The following is a 19,101-nucleotide window of genomic DNA, read 5'->3' as shown; positions in this document are numbered from 1 at the left end:
TATCCTACTGGATTTCTCCTCACATAGTTCTAGAAGGGCATTTGAATAAATGTAGAGATGTGTTTCTACAAGAGTTAACTGAGTCCAAAGTTTCTTAATGTACTGACCAGCTGCTTGTTAGCTGTAACCAAAAGTAGCAGGCATATTGGCAGTTAACTGTTAAATGCATTTTCAAAACTAACAGTAGGTTGAAAACAATTTGAGCTCTGGACATAAGCACAGAGTACACTCCCAGGCGAGCATCAGATATAAAAGGAGAACTGAGATGGCCTCCATATGAAATCACAATGGCTCTTCTCCTCAAATAATATTTTATTCACTTTTATTTTTTTTAAGGGAAGCTGGAGAAAAAAGTTCTAACTCAGGAAATAAGTCATCTGTGCCCAATGCTTACACAGCATTTATAAGGTATGTATCTTAGTATCATTACTGCATGGAAAAAAGTCTCAGGGAACCTCAAAGCCGATTCAGGTTTCACAAAAATATAAAGTGTTCACACATACATCTGAAGTACTTCCCTTTCAGAGAGCTCACAGGTGTCAAAATCCATCTCCCTGTATGGCAAAGGTTCAACTCCCATTTAAGAGTTTGAACGAAGGCAAGAGCCCCCTTGACACTACAGATGGCAGGGAATGCAAAGGGGATCCCCATGCCGGTGGTGGAGTACAATTTGTTGTCTTTTCCAGTACAGGAAAACTCTGCTTGCTCCTTCTTGAACAATCAAACAAACAAGACTTTAGGGAAAAAAATGCAGGTAAATTCTGTAAAAACAAACCACAAGTTCCATGACTTAACTGGAAGCAAATACTTCAGTGAGCAGGATGGCCTTTTCATTTTCAACAAAAAGGACCAACGGCCCAGCCCTGCACATGGGGTGAGCAGCGAGAAACCTTACAGTGAGACTTTCAAAGTGACTCCACAACACTTAGAACAGCATAATTTGTTTTCAAGTCCAAACAGTAAAGAAGAGCATTACTCAGAAAACAGTCACAGTATCCTGGAACTTAATAGCTACGAAGTCACTTTGCAGTGAAGTCAGCAGCCTGAGGAGCCTCACACACGCTCTGCAAGCTTTCCAACAGTCCCCCAGAAAGCGAGGGGGAGGGCAGTGAGTAATACCCCGTCCTGCTAAACATCTGAGCTACACGTAAAAGCTATCATTGAGTCAGCACTTGGGGGAGGAAGTTCATACAGTAAAATCTGGTTTGCTGGAATTTATAACAGCCTGAAGGTGGCCACTGCTATGCATCTGACATACCCATATATATATTTTAATTATTACTATTATTTTTGTAGAATAAAATAATATTCAAATGACCCATTTCAACATATTCATAATCAGGAGGTAATATCAGGTTTTGGTTTTGGGGAAAGGACAAGAGCTGGGACTGACAGAAGTTAGATATTTAATAAATGGCACCTAAATACAAACAAAAAACAAGCAGACAACCCAATGTAGGGCCTAGATAAAACATGTAAGTTTGTCAGAGTTTAGACAAGTTCATGTTTCAGGCTTTGACTTGCTTACACTGTAGCATGTAAGGTGTAGCACTGAGTGTGAAGGGTTCCAGCTCAGAGTCCAGACAAGGACTTCTGACTCTCATTTATTCAACAGTTTTCACAGGAAAAGCATGAAAGTTCCAACCTTGCACCATACAATGGTGCATTTCCTTTTCATAATATAATGTATATCACTATAAAAAACTCTACTAAGCTGGCAAACCTTTCTTATGGATATATTACATAAGTTACATGAACTAAAAAGGTGCTTCTGTCAGCTATTCATGTAGTTTTGAGTAAGGATGTACAGCTATGCCAGTAAATCAAATCTTTTTGTTGCCACATGTTCCAATTCTGACAGGCTATGTTTTACTTTGTGGTTATGTCTAACTGTGACACCAGAGGAACCACAGATCAAGTTACTCAAAATACTTGAAAAATACTTCGATACTCTTCTTCTGTAAGAGGAAATTCATTTTTGACCTAGTACAAACACAAACTGCTGCAAAAAAGGAAGGCTCCACTACCCACTTTCAAGGATCCCTGTGCTTCTTCTAGCAATCATGACGATTCAGGGAAAACCAGCCACTCTAGGTCTTCAAAAGCTGTCACATACGCACACAGGAACCAGGCTGAAACTTGATCTTCCTATCTAGTGGATCAATGTTTTAACTTTATTGAATGGAGTACAAGTTAACATCCACTATTTCAGTAATATGTCATGAGATTTGAGATAATTTACTGGCTGTACAATGCAGAGGCAATCTCAGCACTACGTTTCAAGCAAAGTCACGGGGTTAAGCATCAGCCTGACTGTGTCCTGCTTTGGAAAAGCTGCCACCCCCAGCTGCTGAACTGAGGCATGGTATCAACATTTTCTAACAGGATACAAACAACTGAATAACAAACACCCCCATCCCCTGTCCCTCGAGGTCAATACAGGCATGACTCATAATCAGAGAGAATCCATGCAGAGCAACAGTTCCACTACTCTCAGCCCTACCACCAGTGCCACAAGCTTGGCTGGAAAAGAACCAAGTTCTTGCTGAGCACAAAGACCCTTTCCCCTGCATAGTAAGGTCACAGTAAAAAAATCAAATAAATTTAGAAATAAAGGACAGAAGCATGGCCTCATATACCAATTCTTTAATTGTCCTTCATATCAAGCATTAACAGTTTAGTTAATCCCATTGGGCAGTTTACTCCAGATTTTATTCACCATAAATGTAAAGACAGACCCACGTATCACCCACTACATACTGTTCAGCCATTCTATGAAAAAGAAATGTTTATCTTTAAAGCTTCCAATGTAACTGCACTGTTTTATTTAAATGTTCTTTGAGATCATCCAGATTACAAAGATGGTTGTTTAAAAAGTCTGTGCCAGCTGTTCTATGTGTATATTAGGAGCATTACAAAGGCATCAAATACTCATTAGTGATGAGATCATCCCAACTAAAAAAAGCATCCTAATACACATCTTGTGTACAGACAATTACAGGGAGGTATTGGACACAGGAGGAAGAACATACCCCGAGGAAAGTGGGGAGCAGAGAGCATCACAGGCATTGTCGGGTGCCACTACAAGCAGGCAAGAGCACAACTTCCCCTCACAGGCACAACCCTTGCACAGCAGGTTGACAGTAGGTTTCTCTCCAACTGTACCAGTCATGACCTATTTAACAAAATAGCATAAAGGACCTAACAAGAAGCAGCGAGGAAGAAAAAGCAAAGAAACCCTTGTGTCACAAATGGAGAAGGGAATGCCAAAAGACTGTAGCGCAGGACACAAGCTTTGTTACCACTTCAGGACATGAACCCTGGGATTAATTCCATTAAAGAAGGAGGAGCTGTGCTAAACCACCTTCAAATTTCTGCCATTAAACTGTCCTAGAGACATAATGCTGTACAACTGTACCAGGGTCAGATAACTACAGACTGGTTTAGAATGGGATTAAAGGGCAGAAGATACAGCAGCTCTGCAGAAAGCTATGGCCTGAACACAAACCCTCTCTGGCTGCAGGGCTTGTAGGCCACCAAGCAGCAAACTGAATCCTCAGCATTCCAGCAAGAGACCCCACCAGGGAGTACTGAGACACCAGCATACAGGCTGGTTCCCTCCAAAAATGCAAGCAAAGCTACTGGAACAAGACAACACAAATATCAGAACTGAATCAACTTAATTAGTTCAGTCAACTAGTACAAAAAAATGTTGATTGCTTCAATTAAATTACTTCAGTCCACTAGGCAAAATAAGACTGATTCATTGCTCATAAATCCTCCCTAATAAATCCTGATTTCACTCTACTTTTCCTTTGAGCAATCTTGTCAAATCATAGACAGATACATGAACACTTGACATATAAAACCATCTCAAGCGCACTATTATTTCTCTGGAGAAAGAAGGGAAGGCACATTCTAGGACTCCTCAAGGCAGAAAAAATAAAGGAGTTCTTTCTTAGCAACTTTTACTTGAAATGTTTTGGACAATTTTTTAGTTAATCCTTTGCATAGCGCTTGTGTGATGCTGAAACAAACAGAAGAATGAGCTGGTTTGGTTTTCTCCACATAAAAAATGATTTTAATAACACCATTAAGCAGCTCAATACTTAGAACCATTTCACTAGAATTCTTTTCTCCTGAATCATAACAATAAGTTGAAGTTCAGTCTAGCATTCATAAGAGATGACTTACAGGCTTCCTGCTGCAAATGTATTTTTGGGATCCAGTATATATGAGAAACTCAGAACTAAGTAACTTTAATTTTTTTAATTATTTTATTGAAAATCAACCATCACAGAGTCTTAAACATTATCTTGGGCATGCAATTGTTAGAAAAAAACCACCAGCTTTGCTAATCTCAAAAAGCAAAAGAAAACCAATTTCAGGAGAACACAAGCAACAGAACTGACTTTTTCAGGATTGGTTTTATTTTTCTGCTACTGGCATGAAGCATTCCTTATTCTGACATTTCAGTTACTTTTTTTCTCCTTTATTACTAAAGTTAGGTAACTGGCTTTTTAACAGGAGACACTGGAGAAGCATTTGTCAAGTGTTATAGTTAAGACAATTGTAATCTGGAAAACCTCAGAGTCCTTTCTGTGATGCACACCTGAGCTCTCTTCCTTCCATCTGTGATGACACAGAGATCACAGAGATCAAACATCAGCACTGAGAGAACGAAAACGAATGCAGTGAACAATATGGCCATGAGCATATTTCAGCATGAAAAACAACTACTGGCCTAGTTCCAAAAAGCAACTGAGACAAGTAACATCCAAGGTAATCTCTGAACAGTTTTCTTGCCAATTAATGCAAACACCCATTACTTTTTCAGCTTGAAGGTGAAAATATCCCACAGAACAATTAATAGCTGCTTTAAACTCATTAGTGCTATAAAGGGAAATTCTGCCAGACTGATCTGAGATTTCAAAGCAGAAAATGCAGAAAACTGGAAACTTGCACAAATTATATAGTTTAGCAAATCATCTCCAAAAACAGCCTGCCCTAATCCAAGAAACTGAACTCACACATTAATTTCTACCACACTGCTCAAACTATGCATGAGATGTAATGCACTCCTGCCTTCAGCTCTAAGTTTTCTTCTAATGATGCAAAAAAAGATTCACATTTCACCTGAAAATCCTTTTGTGTACAGCCTCAGATTTTGCACCCCCTTGCTTTGAGTATGACTGATTCTACTTCCTGTAAAAATAGTGACTTTTTTAAAAATAAGGGTTGACATGGTAGGAAGAGAAAAAATAAGGAACACCATGAGTTAAGACACTCTTCAGGACATCATAACATTTATGACTCGCAAAAACCTTAACTACCTTGCTCCTTATCAAAGATCACAACAAACTTCTGCAGTTCAGCATCCATGAGTTTAAAAACACGAGCAAAAGAGGCAAAAAGTCTGACAGTTCCTTAAATAAAACCTTCGCCATCTTCATACCTCCAAAAAAGTGCAGGGGGACGTTCTGAACAATTACCAAGGTACCAGCAGTAAGCCCCAATGTGATCCAAGAACTTTAAAGCGATTATGTTAGCTCTTCTAACAGTCCTGCATGGAAGACGTCAGGGTTGAACACATCTGGTTTATATAACAAGAGACCAAGACTGAGAGATGAAATGGCTCACAGGGAGATCATACAGAGAGTCACAAACCCTGATACAAGCCTTTCATCTTTCTGTCAAAAGCAGAGGGTCACAGGTTACACCTGTGTCCATCGGGCATGAGGACTACACAAGAACAGATCCAGCTGGTGGCCCAGCATCACTGCACTCTTCCCCAGGAGTCCCTGCTCGTGGCTGAGCCACAGCTGGAGAGAATCAATCTGACAGTGCACAACTCACCTCACCCTCTCCCAAAGGCCCTTCAGAAGATGCATTTACATTTAGTCACCACAGAGGATGAACAGACCCACGTCAGGTCACACAGGGCTGCTGTGCATTGGCTGTATGAAAAGGGCACATCAGGCTATGGGCAGGAGGAGACTCCACCACAGTGCTCAGACCCAGCAGAACAGGCAGCACACCTGTCCAGCAGTGCCCTGAGCCACACGGAGCTTTCATCCTTCAGAGCAGACCAAGTGTAACCAGGAATCACACATTTGGACTAAATAAACACACAAATATACACAACATGACGCCATGGATGTTAAAGTTCTTCATCTCCTACAGAAAAAGCAAGCCCAAATGTGCAAACTGAATGATCCTAAGCTATTTCAGCAATAGCTGCATTTTCAAATAACTTTTTTCACCTTTACTCACTTTCACACAACTTCTGAAGCCTAAAGAAGTGCCAAGGCATTGTGACACTAAGTGGCCAGTTACTCTCCACTGATTTTTACACATTAAGGAAAGGCACACAAGCGTGTGAAGCAAAAAAGTCATCTTGACTTAGCAGCTCATATCAAAATAACTTGAGCATCTCTAATAGGACATAGGTATTAGTGCTCCATTTAAATGGAAAGTCATAATATAAAGGCAAATTTCATTTATTCCAAAATAGATTGCATCAACCATCCTTTCCAGACACAAGACAAATTTGGTGATCTAAGAGGTGAAGAAAAAGGAAACAGGAAAAGAAGTGAAGATAACCACAAAAATTAATTCTTGGCTGCAAGTGTTAAGGACATTCTTTTAAAATTTAAAAAGAAAACAACAAAAATACACCACCAAAACACCAAATCTACTCCAGATGAAGGTTAAAACTTTTATACTGAAAAGAAAAAACAGCAACAAATGTTACAAATGTTTCCATCACCTAACCCTGAATTCCTTTATTAGTTACTTCTCCTATGCATTACCTTGCAATAATGAGAGGAATGACATCTGCAGTTATTTCCACTCCTGACAGGTAAAATCCTTTTTTTATTAAATGCCTATTAGTAAGTCGCACAGTGCAGAAGTTGCCAAAAAAGGAAACAATAGCTCCCTCTTCATTTATATTATAATGTACACTCATGAAGAAAAGCACACTGTGCTTGAAGCAGCTGCACTTTATGGCATTATTAGAAACCTTTGCTTTTATCACCTGGGGTCAAAACTTATCCCTAGTGAAATTCCATTGACTTAAAACAAGTTTGCACCAAAGAGGAATCCAACTCAGTGCCTTCAGGTAATGAAACCTGGTGCAGAATTTTTGTGCTAAATATATTTTTTTCACTCCAAATTCATGTCTCCCTGGACTTACAGCCTAAGGGATTTCAGTTCTTTTTGTCATTAGGCTACAGGGGATAAAATTATTTCTCTTCTTTGAAAAGGAATGTATCTGACCCCTATATTCTCTCAACATAACCAGTAGCAAAATAACAGCCTTGATTCATGCAAATATATTTCAGTAAAAGAAGCTTATAAAAGAAAAAAGACTTGCAGAAATTCAATACAATTTTCTTATGAAAACAGCAATTGTTTCTCTAACAGCAGATGCTCTGTTTCTTGTTGAGACATCCCAAAATCACATTTGGGAAGCTGGGTTTGGGGTGCTAAAGCCCTTAAAGTCTAATCTTTAGTTAGCTAAATATACTCTTCTCATTTTCTTATTAATTGAAGAGATCAAGAGTTCATGTTATTAAGATAAATGACAGATGAAGAAGCTAAGAAAGAGTTAAGTGCCTGCAATACGGAAGAGATATTAAAAGATCTACAAGCAAAATCCCAAATCCCAATTCCCTTCAGAAAACAAAAGAATTATTTTTAGCCAAGTATTTATAAAATAATTATGTGATGCTTAGAACTTGTTAAAGACAAGTTTCTCTTTTAAAAAACTTCACTAAATTTTGTTAGAAAAACAAGGATTAATGCCATCCCCCATTCTGTGCCATAACATTTTCTGCAAAATTATTTTCCATCAGTTGGGCACTTCCCCTCAGGGACCCTCAGCAACGCTGCCATTTGCCTGCATCTACACAATTCCAGTGCTGCATTGTGGGCTTCACATTTCTTAGGGTTCCTTCGGCATCATCCAGAGTCAGTTTTAATCAAAGAACCAGACATTCATGTTTAGTGATAAATGCTCTGGTTCAGCCAACACTTCAATATACACTCAGTTGTTTTTCTAAATCAGGATCCACAACCCCACATCCTACTGCTGCACATGGGTGCAGAATTACGCAAAATTCTGCTGAAATTCAGCTGGTGTTTAGCTTAAAAGCCTTGCTGATACAGAAAAAATGCAGTCTGCTCAGTTCAAGCCATTCCAAGTCTGCAATACAATTAGCTCTTTGAGAATACATAACCTTTCTCTCTATTTTTGCGTGGGTTTGGAAGATAAAAAAATATTATTTATGCATAAACCACAGAGCAATGGCCCAGAATTTGACTCAATTGAGCTGGTTGAAAGACAGACAGAATTCATCATTAGGAATTCATCATTTGGTTCCCTATAAGATGAACAACTGATATTAAGATGCTTGAAATCACTATCAGGGCACTGAAAGAATATTGAAAAAAATACAATTTCCACCTTTAAGAGGTAGTCAGGGGTTTTTAAACAGTATTTCTTGGAACTGAGAGCACGTTAGCCTCCCATGAAAAGAGCATGACCATTCCCTGCAGCCTCTGCAGGAGGGCTCGAGCCTTTCCAAAATGGAACACGGCAGTGGCATGGCAGGAGAACCACCTCTCTGCTCCTCTGAGTCTCCACTGACATTGCAAGTCTTCAAATGTTCCGAGTCCTGCTTAACCTCACCCTCAGCAGTCTGGCTATGCAGACCATAAAGGGATAGCAGAGGGTGGTTTTAAAAGGGAGGCAGAAACCACCGATCATGAGAAAGGCGTGAAGGGAAAGGGAGGTACAGAGTCAAATCTCTGTCCATGCAGAAGCTGCAACTGGCCTGTGCTTGACTTCAGCCCTAAGAATTCAAGAGTCAACCTCTGCCCCATGGCTCTCATCCTTTAAACACAATTTAAACTAACAAAAAATTGGCAACAAATACTTTGAGGTAAAAATAAAAATTACAATTTAATTACACCTGGGAAACACACAGCAAGTGTTGTTTAAATAGAAGAAAATTTGTGTGACTTAACTGGTATTAATTTCTTTTTTTTAATGAAATTTTAAAAATTTCACCTTTCAGTGGAAGGGTTTATTACACTTTGAAGGATCCTATATTGCTTTTTGAAACAGTGTTCAAGGTCAGGGGAAGTTCGCCTTAAAAGAAAATGTCATGACAAGGCCTGTTTCTTCTTCTTGTTATGCTAATTAACATGGCACCCATCACCACCATATCTGGGGGGCACAGATCCAAAATATACATCTCACCAGTGAACAGTCTTACTGAAAATGAAGCACACGTGCTCTGAGCAAGCTAAGATTACTTATAAGAACAAGTATGCAAAAAGAAAAAAAAAAGCTGGGATAATACAGTAGAGAACCAGGAAGTAAAGAGCTGTTAAAAGAAAACCATAGAGATGGACCTAACATGAGCAGATAAAACAGTAAGTTGAGCATTACAGAAAATGGGCAAATTGTTCAATATATCCAATTCTTACAGGCTCTTCATCAGCTTGACCACAATCACGAAACTCTGCCATAAGAAGAAATGTGTCTATAAGACAAGCACAGGCAATACCAATGTCAGGGGAGCTGAAGAAAAGTGAACACAGCTAAACGGGCAAATTCAGGTTGGCATCAGATGCCAGGGTTGCCCTGGTTTGTCAGCAGCGGGATTTCTGTGCACCACCAGAGTATCTACTCCAGAGGGCTGGAGTGAGACCTCTGGCCAGTGTATATCCACAGGCTGTATTACCCTTCTGTCCTCTTTCCAGCTGAACAGTAATGCAGGAAAGAAAAAGGAAAAATACAAGTTTGAGTTGAAAAATGTTCCCATTCCCTCATGGAAGAACCTCTCTTCTTGAAGGTTTGATCCTCAGGGTCCAGGGCAGATACATGTCACAGCTGGCAGCTAAGATACTTTATCAAGAGATGCACCATGCACCCAACTGCACAAATTTACCAGCAAGTAAAATAAATATATTTCAGCCTTTGACTTAAGCCACATTAGGACAGCATATTTTTGCTCCAAAATTACAAAGCCAGACTTGCTTATGAGGTTATCCAAGGCTGTAGTGTGTGCAGTTCTGAGTGGTTTTGTGTGGAGTTCCTACTGCAGGTTGCCAGACGTTAATTTAAGCCCACTTCAAAAACATAATTCCTTCAGTCTGGCAGATAGTTTGCCAGCAGTTCTCTCTATCCTGCCTTGGACTTTACAGGAAGATGAAAAATCTCACAGTAATCAAGGTTTTCTTTGCAGTCTATTTCTGTTAAATTGACACTGTACAAATACAAGCTTACAAGAAATCTGTGTATAAGAGAAAAGTTAATCAGATTCAGGTAAGTATCTAGCTATGCACATCCAGGCAGTATAAGGAGGTAGAAAAGCAAATATTCTTTGAATATTTATACAGACCACTCTCAATGCAGTTAGTGACCTGTACTCTTCAAGTATTAGCATGAAAAACATGCAGGTTTGTCACTCAGTTTTGAATATCTATCCCCATACATCATGTCTTCTAACACCAGGGGTTTGGGCGCTTTTTGAAACCTATATAGTACGTCACTACCTTAAAAAAGAAAAACAGAAAAAAATAAGCTAAACAAAATACAGATTCTGTCTAGAAGCTCACCTATACCTGAAAATATAAGAATGCTGAGGATACTGTACAGTCAGCAAAACCCCCAAGACAACAGCAGCAGAGCCAGCGTAGGGCTGGCAAACAAAAGAAAGGTGTGCTTTCCTGCAGCTCCCTCACTTCTTCAGAAACAAAGAGCAAGCTGGAAAAAGTCTTAATATGTAAAAATCAATACCCTAGGGAGGTGGCATGCTGCCCCCTGCCTCCCCCAGGCTTCACCACAAGCATGCAGGGATATTATTTATATTTCTTAGCTTTATTTATACTTCTAGTTTTATTTATACTAGAACATTAATGGTTCAAGACTGAAAGAGCACGGGTTCTGTTCCCTGGTAATTAAGAGCCAAGCCTGCAGTACCCTGACCATCACTCTCACTACGGCTCATGGGCCTCTGCCACAGAGCTTTTTCCACATGCCTGGAACCTGTTGCTTGCTCCCACCCATGTTTCACCTATAGCCACAAACCTCCTGCATTTAAATTATAACTGTTTGCATTGATAGGAATCAAGAGAGTTGCAAAAACTCTACCTAAATAACCTTCAGACAGCTGTCCTTCCTCTGTTTTAATTACATCTGCCTGACATCTCTCTCTCTCCTCTTCATCAAAGTCCATCAGTTCTTTATTGCTCTTATCTTACTGCACTCATACACTGTAAAGCACACTAGCTGGTTGTTCTCATTAAGAATTTGTTGAAAAAATAAAACGCATGGCAGAAAACCAAAACCCATAGGGCAGGCACAGCCAGAAACCACAATGACAGAGCTTCCCCACCTTCCCCTAACCAGCTGTGACCCTTTCTACTCCCTTCACCTACCTCCTTCCCATGCAGATAGCAGGAAGAATCAGTCACCAAGAAAGAAATAATTTGAAACTAGCCCTGCTTCATGCACGGTGCTGAACTAGACTTCCAGAGGTTCCTTCCAGCCAAAATCATTCTGTGACTCTACTTATGAATAAGCATTTGCTCAAATCCAAGGCTTTTTAAGAGTTTGTTTCAAGAATAGCTGCCAAAGGAAAACACAGAACTGGGGAGTAAAACCAAAAACCTACAATAAATTTCAAGACAGACATGCTAACGTTTCTGAACACTGAAAAACTTTCTAATAGTACTACTGTGTCTGATAACATTTTTAAACTAGTGGGTTTTAATTAAAGCTGGCATAAAAAGGTAAGCTGACTTGTTAGGCAAGCAATTTCCTCAGCAGCAAAGTGGAATTGTGGTTGTGATAAATTAAAAAGCTTCTACTTTTCTACATTGGCACTTCCTTTTATAATAAATTTTTACACATCTATAATGATTCGGATTTGCTCCAAGTAATGGCTGTTCTCAGCCAAGACCAGCATTCAAGTCTCTGGCCCCAGCCACAGACACTCAGACACACCCTGGATTGCTAAAAGTTCATCTGCAGTGAAGCTATTGCAAAACGTTCGCATCACATACCATCAGACAATCAAAGTTGCTAATGCTGGAGGGATGCCTTCAGAAGGTCAAACCCAGAGAAAGTCCCACAAGGCTTGAGGGCTTGAAACAACAGTTTTCCATGCTGACCATGAAAGGAAGCCAAATTGTAACACATTTAATTGCTCGGCCCTGTCTCTTCCAAGCCTGGTCATCTTTTCCACAGTGAGGACATCTCAGATCTAAGCAAGACATCTGCCCACTTTTCCCACTATCTCATTTTGACTGACTATATAACCACTTGGCATCTTCTCCAATGACCCACACTGTATGCAAGCTGGACATGTAAGAGGCTTCCCCTTGCAACCACAGAAAGAACTTGGACAAACAAACTGAGAAGAATCACTTCAGCACTTGAAGAAACTACAGTATAAACTAGGTACTTGAACTCTGCAGAGCTTTCCTTTCTCTGTCACAAGCTATTGCAACAGATGGTTTTAAAAACCCCTGTCTAGGCTAAAATGTGGGACAGGAGCAAACCCTATAAACAGCATGTCCCTAACTATAAGGCCTCCAGTAACACTGACAACTGTTTTTAAAAGGTCTTTGCCACCACCACTGATAGTTCATTACAAAAAGAGATTAGACAACTGTCAGGAATGACCGAGATGATGTTTACCCCAACAGGGCAGGAAGGATGGAGAGACTCAATGACCTATTATGAACCTTTCTGAGATTTTGCCAGACATTTCTTTTTATGAAGTTAAATAATCGGCACAATTTCAGATTATAGGTCTTGAAGGCAGCATGGAGCTGAGCTGGTACACCCTTTCGGTCCAGCTCTGTAGAGAGACTTGAGCTCAACTTCACCAGCACAGCCCTGCACCTGCAGTAATAAATCCAGCCTCCTGACAGAGCTCATCATGCTGGCAGAGCTACCCTGCTTCCACTCCCAAAGGCTTCCACAGCAACCCCCTCCTTTGTAATATATGTGCACCATGCAATTCTTCTTTCTTAAATAAATATGTAAATAACCTAAATAACTTATGTTACTACTTAAGTTCTTAATTGACTGCAAGGGTGAACAGAGACGTAAGAAAACATTCTTTAAGGAACAGCACTGTTTGTCCCATCATATATGATACAGTTATGATCAGAGTAGTTTTATATGAAACCTAGACAAACATAAACTTTAGCTGACCTACATTTTTTCAGCATGAAAAAGGATTTTTGATCAACAATTCTGAATGCATACAATAGGTTACACTGAATGCATGATTTACATAATACCACCTACCTGCAGCTGCAAAACACAAAACCATCAAAGCAAACACTGAAGTCACACAACTTGAAGACATTTTTGCAAATGCTGTATCTTCTCAAATCAATTCCCTTTGTAGCCCTTCATGTAGGTTTACTTTCTTTGAAATTTGCGATGTGCTTTGAAATCAAATCTTCTGGACTTTTAATTGCCTACAGAAAAAAGTAAAAATAGATATTATTACAAATACAACTTACAGAAATGTTATGAGGCACTTAAAACTGCCTCTCTTGTAAGAAGAGAAATAGAATTCTTTCTTCAAAGACTACTAGAGGAGTGTACCTTGTATTGCCAGATACCCAGGTACCAATAGCCTAGCATTCCTCCTTATTTCAGGCCTTCTTTGCAGCTGTTGCTCTCGTACTATACCCTGTGCAAGTTATGATCTACTTGGAAGTGAAAGCCCAGAGTCCCTTCTGTCAACTAATGCCGAAGTCCCGCTGAAGCCTGCCAATGGTACTCACACCCTCAAACATGTTTATTTTAAGTAATCAGACTTTCTCTGGGACATATAAACATTTGTTTTAGTTATCTGCTGCTACCTTTATTATTGCATGGAGAAATGTTTCACATGTGCGCTAGCTGGTTTACAAGTAACTCAATAAATTTAACTCATCATTTTTCAGTGTGACAAATTCTGAAAACTTTTCAATGCCACTTGACACTAAATATAAACATAAAGCTTTACAGAATCTTTATTTTAAGAGATTTCAAGACACAATAATGTGCTACACAAAAAGATGATGATACAGTTGATGTCTGAAAACCTTAAAACATTGGAAATTCTGACTCCCAGAGCACATGCTGCGGATTTTTGAGGGGAAACACCAGATCCACAATATCCTCTTCACTCGTTGGTTTTTTTTTTAACCTATTCTCAATCATCAAAATGTCTAGAACAAAACTACATAAGCTAAGAAACCAGAATGCTGGTATTGTGCTCAAATTAAAAATATTATCTACTTTATTTCACTGCCAGCCTTCAGGAGCAGAAGATGACAGATGGTGCCTTGGCAACCTCTAACACTCACCATAAAGCACAAACCACCATCCCAGGACTAAGTGATAGTGAAATGCTGAGTCAGGACCAAAACATCTACACCGTGGCACCATGAATACCATTTAAAACATTCTTGCTGACATTAAAATAGAATGAAGTACAAAGACAAAAGGTTAGGCACCGTTATACAGCATGTGCCATCTGTGCACCATCAAAAGTCTGCACAAGGAAAACCAGCATGGAGACCAGCACTTAAGACCAGCACTCCCAGGCCTGTGAGGAAAACACCAGAAATTCCTTTGCAGCATTTCTCCAGTAGCTGTTCAGCAGGGACAGCACTGCCCTGTGCATGGGGAGCTGCACCACAGAATCCCATCCACAAAGGGCTGTCAGTGCCCAAGGCGCAACGCCAGGCTCCAACAGATCCTTCCTTAGGCACTCAGCTCCTGGAACCCCTGCCAGGTGGTGACAGTGCCCCAGAGCCCACCTGTGCGGGAGGAGAGACCCGGGGCAGCTCAGCAGGCTGCTGGAGCACGCAGACACATACGGGTCTGCAGGACAGCAACATGTGGGACAACAAAGGAGCTGAGGGTCTGTCACAATAGGGGGTTTCACATAGTTTACTTTCAAGCTCAGCTTCCCATATAAGATAAATACTTGCTTCTGTTTCCTGTTTGCTGTAGACACACAATATTTTAGGTTGAAATTCTGTAACTTTTTCTCTCGGCTGTGCAGCTCCTCATCACCTCCCTTCTAGTGGCTTAGAAACATTGTCAGACAAGGGAAGTCAATTAAGCAAACCACTAAAGAAATGATAACTCTAGTAATGTTATCTAGTCATCTTTATTCTCTACCTACTGGGCCTCAATCTGGAGAAAAGGAGTTTTCTTTACTTCCAAGAAGTGGATATTACTTTGCATAATGGAAACAAGATCTGGTTATCGTGTGATCTGCTATTCACAAAGTTATGTATGGTTAGTGCATGATCAGATATATCAAACTAGAGATTCTTTTCCATCACAATTAAATTATGAGATTGTCACTATCTGTAACAAAATACTTAGTCATACTAACCTAAAACCCTGATCTCAAACTGAGAACCTGTGAAACTATGCTGGCATATTTAAAGCAAAGTAGCCCTAGCTTTAAAAAAAAATAAAACAACTGCATTTTTTTTTATTTTTCATCATTGTTCTTTCAAAAACCAGTTCTGAACTTAGGAATTAATGCTATTTTAAGAGGGGAAAAAAAAGGTTTCAAGAAATAAAAAAAATACCTTCTTATATATCATTCATGTAACTACATCAGTTCTGTGTAATTTTGCTTATTCCATCTTAAAACATATCACTGTAATTGAGGATGAATGTTTTAGCACTTACAAATTTCTCTGGCATTGACTATTCTTTCCACTGCTTGCTAGGAACAACACATTTAAAAAAACTTTAGGTGAGACTACAACACTACCACACAACACAACTGCTGTAACAAACCACTGCAATGAATTTCTATCACCAATAACAAAACAAGCAATACAGTCTCATAAAGCAGCAATAATCCACCCTAAAAACCTTCAACAAGCATGATTTACTTGTAGAGTTCTTCCATAACTTTTTGCAGAAGATGGCTTCATCTTCAAGAAAGTTCAGGAGAAGGAAGAAGAAACACACAAACCAGTGCTACAGACAGCACAAAACAGGAAAACCTCAGAAAATGATGGTTTCCTTGGGCAATTCACAAGGCTTGTAAAAATTATTCACTCTGAACCTACTGGAAGTATTCAATATGCTCCTCAGCATCTCCCATCTGCCTCTAGAGTGTAAGGTTACAGAGCTAAACCCTCAAATCCACGAGGGATACTGAACTTTGTAGTAAATTAAGGCCTACCTTTACTCACAGAAACAACAATTTACAGACAAGAGTGCTAAAAAATCCTTTGATACAGAACATGAATATCTGAATCAAGAAAGTTTAGTGGCAAAATAACAAGCCATGACAGATACTGAACATCATTTGGGAAGTCAAATATAAGCTGCAATCATTTGTTACTATTTCTCTACATGAAAAGAAACCTAACTCTGCTCAGTGATTGTATTTGGTTCCTAGCTCAGTTTTTAAATGCTGCCACAAAGAAAAATGATCAAATAGAGCAAATAATGAGCTTTCTAGTCAGTGTTATGTATAGCAGACCATTATAACGTCCTGCAAGATGTCAGATGTGCAAACAGGCAATGAAGAAGCATTCTGAAACCCAAATTAATGATGTATAACCATTAAGAGCAACCACAGCACTTAACCCAATATATCAAATAAGAAAACATAAGATCACACTCCCATCAGCACAAACCTCTCATTCTTCAGTGACATTTTTATAAGGCACAGAGTTGTGCAGAAATAGGAAGCACAAGGAAAAAAAACAGAGAAAGTGATGCTGCTGAGAATCCCATTCTGACCCAACCGTTTAAATACGTTAAAATGTCAAGTTTCACTTTGACTATGGTTTAGGAAAGATGATTTAAAAGGGAGAGAGAATACATACACATTTGCTTTGGTACAAATGACTTGATTCCTCCAGAATCCACTGACCAAAACACTTATAAGGTGTAACTCAGAGCAGACAGTATATGAGCATTCAGATGAGCTTTGGGAAGAGTGAACTCACTTCCTTGAAGACCTGCACTCACAAACTTAAAAAGGAGAGCAAATACCAAACAATGTGAAAAGGTGACAAACTGACAGTGAGTTTCATGACTTTAGCATGAATGATACCCAGCAGTCAGCTACATATCTGCAACTCAAGTCAAAACACAGATGCAGAAAATCTGCTGGATTTTGCTTCAACATGAAACCTGCTGTCACTAAAAGAACATGAGAAAGTTGCAAACTAGGAAAAGTTGAAGCAGTTCACAAAACAGGGAGGCATTTCTTTCAAAGTAAGAGAAGAAAGCTGTGCAAAGGGATAAGAAACCCAAACTATTTATACAAGAAGTAAACACAACTGCTAGTCAACTTGAGATTCAAAGAAATTTCTGAGAAAATCTTCTTTTCCTTTGGGGTATATCTCGGTGGCTATTTTTGCAACTGAAATCACAAAAGTATAACCAAAAAATCCCAGTGAGGAAGAGGAAGGGAAGACAACATGAGAGCTTCAGGCTTACTAAACATAATGTTTTCATGCTTTACACTACTGGCTACAAGGAAGGCTGCCAGAGGGCACCTGCAGCCAGAGCCATTGAAGGCACAGTCTGCTGGGGTCATTTTCACAAGTTTGCTGCTGTAAAGGCTACTAGTCCTTGTAAAACAAAGGTCTAAAAAGCACAGGTAGCCTGTTTTGTTGAGAATTATCAGTCTGTAGATGCAATAAGGAAGAAGCACTGGGAACATCAGGAAGAATCTTACTACCACTAGCTTTTATTGTTTGAAAGAAGACTGGAGGAATGAAAGGGAGGAAAACACACTTTGAAGCACACACAGACAGTGAGAGGAGACAGCATGAAGTTTTAATTTGGTTTAAATTAGGAGCCTCTGATGTCCATGAGAATTTTGATGCATAAAGCTTAGCTAGAAAGCAGTGAAAAGCATGATGCTTTTGGAGAACATCAAAATGCGCTGACTGGAAGGACAAATCACATTGCTGTGCTAAGCTAGAAGACAACAGAGGCTCCTTAATAAGTGGTATTTACAGGAATCTGCATTTGTTAAAGCTAGCAGCAGTTAGCACAAAACACTGATCATTTGAGTACACTACTGTTACCTCTTTGCCTTTCACTAACTGAAAATTGTCTTTGTAAAAATCTGCTGCTCATTGTCCTCAGAATCCCAGTCTTCTGTGGACTTTTTAAAGCTATCCTCTGAACTAAAACGTCACCTTTAATACTACAACACGACCAAAGAATTCACAAGTTAGAAGCATGCTGCTTATTCCTAAAAAAATACAGCTTCCCCTTGGAACTTCCCAGTCCTCACTGACAGGCATGCCAGGCCATAGGGCTCTGTGGCCCATGGATGGCTTGTTACTAAGAAATCACAATCTCCACTGTTCTGCCACCAGCAGAAATGCATCGACCCCACACCTGCCTACTGCCCTCCAAAAATGGGATGGGACTCTGCTCTAAAGTTCCTGAAGAACTACAAATGAAAATGATCTATGGTACACCCTAGAATTAAGTTCTATCTTCAGGACATTGGAGCCACTTCCTACTCAGGCTGTTTCTGTACTTCTAGACAAGTACCTATTACACCTTACCCCTCTTGAAATCAGCACTCTCCTTAGTTTCAATTTTTATTCACTTTTCTTCTCTTGGTAAATTTAATTTTGCTTACTTTTTCAAAACTTCTCTGCACAGTCCAACCTAGAAATACCTATGCCTGCAGGTGGCCAGAGCCACAGATTTTGGGGGTCTTCTGTTTCCTATTAAAGACTTTTACAGCACAGGAATTCACCACATTTATTGCTGAGTTAGGATCTTATTGCTTTCTTTGCTCCTTTTATTTCTGTTCCTTTAAGCTTTTTCCCCAATAGTCATCATCCATTTCATGAATCAGCACCTACCTTTCCCATACAAGTTCTTCCCTTGCCTTAACTCTACCCTCCTCGTTGTCTAACCTTTTCCTTTACTGCCTGAAGAGTAACTCCCACTTCCTCTCCTCCGTATCTACATAGACTCTGGCAATTCCCTCCTCTTTCCATGCATGATGCCAGAGGCTGCACAGCTCTCTCCAACAGTGCTAACAAACACTTCTC

The 19,101-nt window shown here is 39.6% G+C and overlaps 1 protein-coding gene across 1 annotated transcript in view; it reads right to left on the bottom strand.

Moving 5' to 3' along the window:
• The window catches only part of TGFBR3 (transforming growth factor beta receptor 3), a 109,269-nt gene that overhangs the window by 81,560 nt on the left and 8,608 nt on the right, over nucleotides 1–19,101 (bottom strand). The window contains exon 2 of the mRNA XM_071564987.1: nucleotides 13,337–13,512. Within this exon, the coding sequence (XP_071421088.1) occupies nucleotides 13,337–13,397 (61 nt within the window). The 5' untranslated portion in view covers nucleotides 13,398–13,512. The remainder of the gene's footprint in view (nucleotides 1–13,336; nucleotides 13,513–19,101) is intronic.

The sequence above is a fragment of the Pithys albifrons genome, chromosome 10, assembly GCF_047495875.1.
Source record: "Pithys albifrons albifrons isolate INPA30051 chromosome 10, PitAlb_v1, whole genome shotgun sequence".
In the NCBI taxonomy this organism is placed as follows: Eukaryota; Metazoa; Chordata; class Aves; order Passeriformes; family Thamnophilidae; genus Pithys; species Pithys albifrons.
Note: the sequence above shows the minus strand (reverse complement) of the source record. Positions and strands in the feature narration are given on the sequence as shown.